Genomic DNA, 10,958 nt, shown 5'->3' on the forward strand with positions numbered 1-10,958 from the left:
GCGGAGGAGGGAGAGAGAGTTGGGGAGAGAGAGGGATGCAAAACTTGAGAGACTATTGAATGCTGAGAATGAACTGAGGGTTGAGGGGGAAGGGGGAGGGGGGAAAAGAGGTGGTGGTGATGGTGGAGGGCACTTAAGGGGAAGAGCACTGGGTGTTGTATGGAAAACAATTTGACAATAAAATATTATGGAAAAAAATGTAAACAATGTTGATTCTATGGAGGGTTACATACAAATGAAAAATAATTTAAGGCCAGACATTCCACACAAAGGAAATCACTAATTCATGTGTTTGGAGAGAAGTGAGAAAAGGAAAAGTTTTGATTCACTTGTTTCTTCAGTTGGGAATATTAAATTTTGATGAGAATTGAAAGAGAGACATTTGAGTAAGCTCAAACAAAGCTGAAAGTCTTGTACCTCCAAGTGACCCTGAACCTTCTTAGCTATGAGAATAGTTTCTTACTCTGTCTGCAGAGACTAGCCCTTTGGGCTTGGGCAGAAGGATGACTTAAGTGATAGACAAGTGTTTCTTTCCAGAAAACCCCCTCCTCTCAGGCTGTTCCACTGTCTTGAAATCTGATGAGTACACTTTGATTCTCTTCCTTTGGGATCTTCCCTTTGAGAATTCTTGAGGGAAATGTAGATCAATGGACATTTAGTCAAAACTTGGAAAACTCATATGTAAGAAGGTGTTGATTCATAGGTATCTTCACATGCCTTGATAAGTAGATGACACTTTGGTTTATTTCCATTAAAATTATTTAAAGTTTAAAGTTTTTGTTGCAATTTTTACTGTATCAATGGTTAAGGATATTTTAACTTTATTTAGGACTCAACACTTATAATTTCCTAATGATTCATTTTGAGTTTAAGTCTTACCTAGCAATTCCAAGAGGGTCTAATATGTTCATGTATTTTCCAGAAGTATAGCATCACATCACTCACAAATAGTGTTCATAGTAATCAACTAAGCTCAAAATAATAAAAAATGGCAGTGATAGTGTGAAGTTTATTAAAAAATTATTGTGTCAAGATTTGCTAAACACGAAAGTCCTTTAAAAACTATGTCCAAGATGGGGCTCCAGAGTGGCTTAGTCAGTTAAGCATCTGGCTTAGCCAGTTAAGCGTCTGATTCTTGATTTCAGCAGGGGCCATAGGAAGGGCCTGCGCCAGGCTCCGTGCTGAGTGTGAAGCTGTTTGGGATTCTCACCCCCGCCCCCACTCTCTCTGCCCCTCCCTCTCTAAGAAAAACTATGCCCAAGTTAGTTGGCATCTTAATTAAAACATGTACAGTAGTTGGTATTTAATAAAAACATAGTTAGCTGGGAAAAATAGTAATATAGATTACCCTGCATTTCTAATAAACTGGACTCAGAATACTATGAATGGAGGTGTTTCTTCTGAGCCGACTTGGTAATTTAAAATTCAAAACAGTAACTCATTCCATTTGAAAAGTTTTTATATAATGGTTTTAATATAGGTTGCATATATGATCCCAACACAATCATACAATGTTTATACCCTTGGTTGAATCTCACAGATGAAGGAAGCGGTGATGTGAAATCAGTGGAGGTATGCAAGACCACTCAGATGAAAGCAGGCAGATTCAGACTCACGTCGTGTGTTACCACTACCGTTTTTAACTCTTTGTACTTGGGATGGCCACTCTTCTAGACTGTTCTTTCATCACCTTATGATGCTTCTTTTTAAGCACTTAGAAATCTGATTTGTTTAAAATGATACCTTGAATGTGAACTTGTAACTCACCTATTCTCAATTACATCACTCTTGTCTAAATATATTTGTTGATTAGTGTTATTCACCATTTTCAATTCGCTTAGTGAGTGTCCATCTCCCTGGTCAGATCACTTTCCCAGAAACGAACCGCGTGGTGGGACTGAGCCAAGGAGCTTGAGGGGCGGATGGTGCAGTGCTTGGAGCATAGTGGGTATAGAATGTGCTTGAGGGTAATCCATTACTATTGCAATGCTAGGTTCTCACGTGGATGTTAGTCCCCAAAAGTCACCTCTTAAAATTGACCCTACGTGGGGCGCCTGTGTGACTCAGTTGGTTAAGAGTTGACTTGGGCTTGGGTCATGATCTCGCGATTTCTAACTTTGAGCCCTGTGTCGGGCTCTGTACCGACAGCTCAGATCCTGGAGCCTGCTTTGGATTCTGTATCTCCCTCTCTCTTCACCTCCCTCCCTTCTCCCGCTTTGTCCCTCTCTCTCTCTTCTCTAAAATAAGCATTAACCCCCCCCAACCCCCCCAAAAACCTGATCCTACAGTTTAGACATAACTTCCACTAGGTGGCAGCAACATTCCATAGGCGGGAGTAAAACTAGTAGTCCTCTGTGCAGATAATTTGCTAATATAGTTGGAACTATGTTAATATAGTTGTTATAGTTGTTAATATCAGTTGTAATCATGCTGTTCGAGTTCTTAGAGGTCCTCGCCTTCAGTATTTTGTTTTAGAGTAAAAAAACTGAGGCCCAGAGAAGTGGAAGAACCTAACCTCCCACATCAGAACAGGAATTGGAACTCCGGTTCTGTAACTTACGGTTTAGCACTTTTATATAGATATATAAGATCTCTAAAACCTCTAAATTTACTCTTATCTTGTACTTTATCTTTGTTTGGAATACATGGTGGAAAGGTTTTGGATCTATAAAAGGTTGACGTTTTTACTCCTTACCAGTAGAGGAAATACAAACCGAGGTAACTTTCAAACTGCAATTTGAGAAACGAGATTGTGTTTTACTGTCAAGCACCTCTGGATTTTTCTCTGGCTTCCTTTGAAACAATTAGAATAACCTCATTAAAATAGCTGTGCTAAAATGTTAAATGAACATGAGAGCAAATCATATTTTAGGAGAAGTTTTCAGCAAACAAAGATGTGTAGAATCCTAGTGAGATAAATTTTGAGTTGACTCTCAAAGAATTGGCTCCCAAGATTTGTAATTCTATACAAAGTTTATTTTCTTGTATATGCTATTTGCTTTCATACTTTTTGATGTTTGCTTAACCTTCTGCTTTAAATTCTTAAATGTAATCATACATGAAGTCTGATATTTTAAAGTAAGAGGAATGAGAGTTTATGGTTATAACCAAGTGAATTTAGTAAAGCAAATTTCTTCCTCTTTCTTAATTTTATTTTAAAGGCTAGGTCCAGGGTATTTCTTTCTTTCTTTCTTTCTTTCTTTCTTTCTTTCTTTCTTTCTTTCTGTCTGTCTTTCTTTCTTTCTTTCTTTCTTTCTTTCTTTCTTTCTTTCTTTCTTTCTTTCTTTTTAAAGTTTTTTATTTATTTTTGAGAGACAGAGAGAGACAGTGCAAGCAGAGGAGGGTCAGAGAGAGAGGGAGACCTAGAATGTGCAGCAGACTCCAGGCTCTGAGCTAGCTGTCAGCACAGAGCCCGACACAGGGCTCTAACCCACAAACCGTGAGATCATGACCTGAACTGAAGTCAGACACTTAACCAACTGAGCCACCCAGGAGCCCCTTAAATTTCTTGTAGAATAGGTTGGCAAATACATCGAATGTCCCCACTCTACATTTTCCTATCGAATGCAGACATCGTTTAGAATTTGCTCTTATTCTTGCGTTTCTCAGTCTTACTTTGTAAATAATCATTATCACTATAATCAGAGTTCTCATGATAGATGAAATCTGTTACTATCTTCTATTATTAGCTTTTGTAATCCCAATAAAATGTATTGATCATAATTAAGGATTTGCCTTCTATATTATCCAGGATCCTAATTCAGTATCAAAACACTTTCAGAGTTGGGCTTGACTCTCCTAGGCTCAGGCTCTCATGGGCTAGTATATCCCCAATCCTAGCCTAAAATGCTTCTCTTAATAAAGAACTTCATGGGGGCATCTGGGTGGCTCAGTCAGTTGAGTGTCTGATTCTTGGTTTTGGCTCAGGTCATGCTCTCGCAGGTCGTGAGTTTGAGTCCCACATCTAGCTCTGCATGGCAGTGCAGAGCCTGCTTGGGATTCTCTCTCTCCTTCTCTCTCTGCCCCACTCCTTGCTCATTCTCTCTCTCTCTCTCGAAAGAAATAGACTTAAAAAATTTTAAGTAAAGAATTTCTTCACCTTCTCTCCTTTGCAGTCTTTTTTTGGAGTCACTTACCTCTTTTTCTTTCAGTGATCTCAGTTGCTAACTTTGTTCTCCTAAATTCAGCCTATTACTGTGTGTCAAGAATCTCAGTAATTATATTCTTTCACATAGAACATATTTTTGTTGTTTAATTAATTTTTATTCTCAGACTAAATTTGCTGACTGGATCACCATGAAATAGATGAACTCCTTTTTATAAACTTTATTCCTATACAAAAGTTTCAAAAACCAGGAAATGAGTGTCTCAAAATTTTAGATTTTCAGGACTTGGAAAATGAGCCCAGTTTACTCAGGCCCGGAGAGGTGGGGGAAGGGTTAACTGACCTGCCCGCAGCCACATTTCTAGGTCATGGCAGTGCTGGGAGCAGCACCCAAAATATTAAAAGGTAAAGAAACTGTTTTCATCACAATAAAATGTCAAATAGATATGAAAGAGCTCTTGGCCACGACCCTGGAGACAAAGTTAATGCTGTCATTACTCAACATTCATCAAGTAATTTCTCTTCATCAGCACTGTGCTAAGACCTACCTATTTGCATCTCATTTCGTTACCACAACAATCCTTTGAGATTGGTATAATGATTATGACACCAGTGTTACAAGGTAGGAAACGGATATTTCTGAGATTTAAAAACTGTGTACATGTTTATACAGATAAAACGGCAGAGCCAGAGTTTGAGCCCAACTCTCTTGTATGTGGTTTACTTCCAATGAAGGGTCTCAAAGTGGAAGGTTGCCTACCAATGCAGAAAGAAGTCTTCCTGGACCCAGATCAAGGAAAGCCCAGAGGAGAATAAGGCAGGGAGCTGTAAATAAGACTCTGGCAATGGGTGGTTGTCCTTGTCCCCACCACCCCAGAGAACAATTAGGGCTCAGAAACATTTGGTTCTAATGATTGCTGGGCTTTTACTTTGGATGCAGGAGTGAGTGACAGGGCAGCCACGTGGAGGAAAAGTGTGGCTATGCCTGCCCATTAAAGTAATGAGTTCCCTAAGGCCATTTTGAAGACTTAGTAACAAAGGAGCTAGGATTCTAGAAGCAGATATTACTATTTGCATGAGGCCAAACCACAAAAAATGGACTCAACCAGAAACCAGGCAAAAGCAGTGGGAAATGCAGATGAACTGAAGCTTATAAAAAAATGTTAGTGGAGCAAAGCAACCAATAATTCTTCTTCTGTACAATGAGATCTAAGGACAGTTCTGCCAGAAGTAATTCAGTAAGTCAAGCTCCTTCTCTCCCAACCTCATTCATCCAAAAAATGACAATTATATTACACAGCACATTTTATCTGTAAAAAGGGCAGAGTAAGTCTACACTTCCAGGGAGGATTAAATGAGTTAATATAAATTGAGTCCTTTGACTGGTACTCGATAGGCCTTTAAGAGAAAAACTTTCATTCATTCAACAAATATTTACTGTGCCAATGTCCCAAGCACTGGTCTAGATTAGTGATAGAATAAATCAATAAGTAGACCTATAAACAGAACTCCTGGCCTGCCTTTAAGAAGCTTACATTTTGGCAGGGAAGATTTCATTAAGATAAGAAACACAGGGGCACCTGGGTGGCTCAGTCAGTTGAGCATCTGTCTCTTTTTTTTTCCATAATATTTTATTGTCAAATTGTTTTCCATACAACACCCAGTGCTCTTCCCCTTAAGTGAGCATCTGACTCTTGATATCAGCTCAGGTCATGATCTCAGGGTTGTGGGATCGAGTCCTGCATCAGGCTCTGTGCTGAGTGTAGAGCCTGCTTAAGATTCTCTCTCTCTCCCTCTGCCCCTATCCTCTTCTTGAGCTCTTTCTCTCTAAAATAATAATAATAAAAAAAGGAGAAACACCAAATTCATGTTATTTCCTCCTTGGGAACTTCATACATTAATGTCATAGTCAAGAGCAGTCTTTGGCTTTGTCCTGCTTAATCAGTGACTGTGGGGAGATTTTAAATTTTAGAAAACACATAGCTAGGAGTAGTATGTATTTATTTTCACAACTTAATTGGCACATCTTTAACATATGTAAATTGTATACATTTAAGCTATGCAACTTGATGTTTATATATATATGTATACATTGTGAAAAGACCACCACAATCAAGCTAAATAACTTATCCATCACCTCTCCATAGTCACCCTTTGTGTGTGTGTCTATATGTGTGTGTCTGTGTTGAGGTTTAATTTAAGATCTATCTTCTTATAAAACTTAAAATATACAATACAGTAATGACATCTATTTTCAGGATGCTGTTCGTTAGATCTCCAGAACTTATCCTCAATAACTGAAACTTTACAACCTTTGACTAATATTTCCTCATTCCCCCTCAACCACCCCAGCCTCTGACAACCATTATTCTACCCTCTACTTTCATAAGTTTGAAATTTTAGATTCCACGTATGATATCACACAGAATTTATCTTTCTGTGTCTGACATTTTTCACTTAGGAAAAAGTCCTCCAGTTTCATCTACGGCACTGCAAATGACAAAGATTTCCTACCTTTTTATGGCCAAATAGTATTCCACTCTATCCTTCTCAATAATCTATCTATTTATCTATCATCGTCATCATCATCACTACCACCACCATCATGATCATCTACCTCAAGTTTCCTTAACCCATTCATCTACTAATGGACATTTAGGTTCTTTCCATATCTTTACTATTGTGACTAATGCTGCAATAGACACATAAGTGAACTGTGTCTTTGAGATACTGACTTCATTTTCTTTGGATATATATCCGGAAGAAGGATTGCTGAATCATACAGTAGTTTTATTTTTAATTTTTTGAGGAATCTCCATAATGTTTATCATAACAATTACATCAATTTACATTCCCACCAACAGTGCACAACACTTTTCTCTATATCCTCACCAAGACTTCTCTTTTACCTTTTTAATAATAGACATCCTAACAGATGTGAAGTGATAACTCATTGTGGCTTTATTTGCATTTTCCTGATGATTAGCAACGCTGACCACCCCTTCATGTAGAACAATTTTAATATGATGCATGATAAAGAAACACTATCAGATAGTTGCAGTTGGTTGCAAACATGCATGGGCAGTCAAGTTCCATAAAATGATAAAACAGCAGCAGTTTTAATTTTAGCCCTCAGTCTTTCCACTTTTTTGCACCCATTTATACTTCCTCATTTTGATCTTATATCAGGGCAAGTTTGTCTTTCTTAATGTAAAATGCACATGGGCGTCCCTCATGTCTTGGAAATGATAATCTGGTCTGGCCTGATGACATCAAAGTTGTCCCATGCCTATCCTTAAATATTGTCCTTGAATATCTAATAAACTCTCTCCAGCTTTCCTTGCTCAGAAAATACTGGTTTCTGCTTGTTCTTCATCACCATGGCCCATCCAATTTCAGTTAGCTTTCATGTGGTTCCATCATTCCCCTAACCATGGAGGTTATTATTCATGGCCTTTCTGTCCCATAATGGTGTTGACTGTGTTCATCCAAACTTTGGTCATTCTATGCAGTGACCTGTATAAAAATTTACATAATTAGAAAAAATTTATAGTTCTAAGTAGGTATAAGTATAGATATAATATATGTATACTTTCCCTCTTGTTTTTATCATCTAAAAGAATGGATTGTTTTTTTATGGGTTAGATTTACTGCCTCAAAATGGAATATGTTAAATATAATAGCCTGTTGTGTTTGCTCCTTTTCCAGATTTTTATACTAAAGGTACCTAAAATGTAAGAAATTCCTAACTTTATTATTAATATGAGTTTATCTTTTCTAGTCAGAAAGTCTAAAAAGCCATACGAAACTGAAGTCCAAAGCAATCTTGAGACTTATCTGATTCAACCCTCTCATTTTTCAGTTGAGAAAATGTGGATCTGGAGAAGTGAAGTCACTTTTCCACAGTCCTCAGGGAGTCAGGAATAGCCCAGGAGATCCTGAGGCAAGGAGAGTCAAGCCCAACTAACTATGAAAGTGTTTTGATACTGAATTAAGATCTGGAATGATTTAGTAGGTAAACCCCTAATTTTGGTCAATACATTTTCTCAGGATTAGAAAAGCTGGTAATGTAGGATAGTAATAAATTTAATCTGTGATGGCAACTCTGATTACAGTGATAAAAATATTTAGTCTCCAATAGATGGATTCTCTTCTAATCAACAAGATACATAGCATACAGATTTTAAATAGTGCCAAGAGATTATCATGGACAGACTAACTCCAAGAAGTTTGCTTAGCAGGGGGCTGTGATGTTAACTTGGTGTCAATGGTTTATATCATCTTCCAGGAAATATGCACTTATATAATAACAAACACAATATAACTGATCACAGGGTTGTTTCTTTCCTTTATGCAGGAAGCACATCTATGGTTGTAGGAAGGAATGATACAATTGTGACAAAATTCATCCTCCTGATTTTCAGACCACCCTCAAATGAAGATTTTCGTTTTTGTGTTATTTCTGGGGATTTACCTCCTGACCCTAGTATGGAACCTGAGCCTCATTGCCCTCATCAGGATGGACCCCCACTTGCACACACCCATGTACTTCTTCCTCAGTAACCTATCCTTCCTAGATATCTTCTATGTGTCCTCCACGACTCCCAAGATGCTCTCGGACATCATCACAGGGCAGAAAGCCATTTCCTTTGTTGGCTGTGCCACGCAGTACTTTGTGTTCTGTGGAATGGGGCTGACTGCATGCTTTCTTTTGGCAGCCATGGCCTATGACCACTCTGCGGCAATCTGCAACCCATTGCTCTACGCAGTCCTTGTATCCCATACACTTTGTTTAAAGTTGGTGGCTGGGACCTATGTGGGTGGATTCCTCAGTTCTTTGATTGAAACGTACCCTGTCTATCAGCATGGTTTCTGGGGGCCCAACACGGTCGACCACTTCTTCTGTGACCTTCCTCCAGTTCTGGCTCTGTCGTGCTCTGCTACCTTTACCAGCCAGGTGGTGGACTTCATTGTGGGTGTTGTTGTTGGAATGGTTTCTGTCCTTGTGATCCTCATCTCTTACGGTTACATTGTAGCTGCTGTCCTGAAGATCAGCTCAGCTAAAGGTAGGAGCAAAGCCTTCAGCACCTGTGCCTCTCACCTGACTGCTGTGACTCTCTTCTATGGTTCTGGACTCTGTGTACATGCGACCTCGTTCTAGCTACTCCCTAAACCAGGACAAAGTGGTGTCTATATTCTATGCTCTGGTGATCCCTGTGTTAAATCCTATCATCTACAGTCTTAGGAATAAGGAGATTAAAAATGCCATGAAGAAAGCTATGCACAAGGATCGTGTGCTTTCTCATGGACCTTCGTTTTTCGGACCCTGAGCTAATGTTTTCAAAGAAGCTGTGAGCTGAATTAACCATGCAGATTTTCATGCGGTTTTTGACTAGTTGATCTACACAGTGACTTGTGTTGACTAGACTTTTTTCCCTTTTCCAATATTCGCCCAACTAGTTTACCTATTAGTTGTTGGAAGACAGTTTCTAGAATGAATAGCATTGCATAAACCAATGTTATAAACCTTCAGTTTAGCAGAAAACCTCACCATGACAAAGACAAAGACATTGTGTCTATAGGAGGAAAGTACAGAACAAATGTTAGTCCAGCATTCAGGATGGTGATTCTTAAGGTAAAATAGGAATATATGGCATAAAAACCTGAGGAGGGAGATGTTTTTTCTAAAACAGTTGCTTTTCTCTCTTATGTGGCTCTGACATGCTTCCTTTCTGGCACATGAGCACCTCAAGGAAGACACCCTCTCTTCTTTGAGAATCACAGCTATTGTGATCCACTGTGACTGAAAGTGGATTTTACTGACCCTTTCTATGTGCTAAGGCAGCGAAGAGATCTCTAATCAGGACCTTAATGACTGAACATTTCTTAGGAACCTACAGATAAGGAGCATACCTTTATTTGGGGTGAAAAGGTCTATGTTTTCATCAATTGTGATAAGTCATATAATGGAATTTAGCCAAAGAATTGAAAAGAGGGATTTTTCTCCTCCATGTTTTCTCAGAACTTGTTAAGTGTCTTTGAACCAGCAGTAAACAACTGGCATACATTTATTCAACTGTGGCTGGTCTTGGTTGGCCATAAATAAGTAAAATATCTGCCTATGTGTATTTAGGCTCTGGGTGCCTCAGCTCCTTATGTGGAAAATAGGAATAATAACTGCAATTATCTTATAGGCTTATTGTGAAGAATTACAGGACTCAGTATACACACACACTTATAATAGTACTGGTCGGTAGCAAATGCTCAAGGGGTGATTATTATTATTATTATTATTATTATTCTATAATAATATTTATTTATCACCGTTTGAGCCAAATAAATGGAAATAGAATAGAATAGAATAGAATAGAATAGAATAGAATAGAATAGAATAGAACATGCGATATTTGTGATGGCTTTATTGCATTGGAAATTGGGTCTGCAGAGACTAGAGTGAAAGTGGTTAAGAATACTTGTTAGGCATTCTTAAATCAGCAGACCTGCAATTATTAATCTTGTGTCTGCCACTTTGTAGGTAGGTGGCCTTATGTAGGTTACTTACAAGCTCCATTTTTCTCATCTGTAGAATGAGGGTAACAATGGTACCTGCCTCATGGAAGTGATTCAACAATCACTTAAGTGAAGCATATGCATGAAAAGACCTTACCTTAGTGCCTGGTTTTATGGTAATACTTAATAAATCTTAGCTCATATTACCAGTCAATTTTGTATAAGTCAAGAGAAATTCAGGTTAATGTGCTAAAAAGAAGCAAATTAGGTATCTTGGGGATATCTACTCAAATTGGACATAATAGTCTCAGTAAAAAGGCATGCCGATGCTTCTCATCTCTGC

The 10,958-nt window shown here is 38.4% G+C and overlaps 1 protein-coding gene across 1 annotated transcript; it reads left to right on the plus strand.

Annotated features, from left to right (window-relative positions):
- The first annotated feature begins 8,473 nt into the window (after positions 1–8,473).
- Positions 8,474–9,435, plus strand: LOC115272379 (olfactory receptor 5A2-like). Its single transcript, XM_029915462.1, is given in 3 exon segments — positions 8,474–8,520; positions 8,522–9,241; positions 9,243–9,435. Coding segments are annotated over 3 exon segments (960 nt in total).
- The last annotated feature ends 1,523 nt before the right edge of the window (positions 9,436–10,958 follow it).

This window comes from Suricata suricatta, chromosome 11 (assembly GCF_006229205.1).
Source record: "Suricata suricatta isolate VVHF042 chromosome 11, meerkat_22Aug2017_6uvM2_HiC, whole genome shotgun sequence".
Lineage (NCBI taxonomy): Eukaryota > Metazoa > Chordata > Mammalia > Carnivora > Herpestidae > Suricata > Suricata suricatta.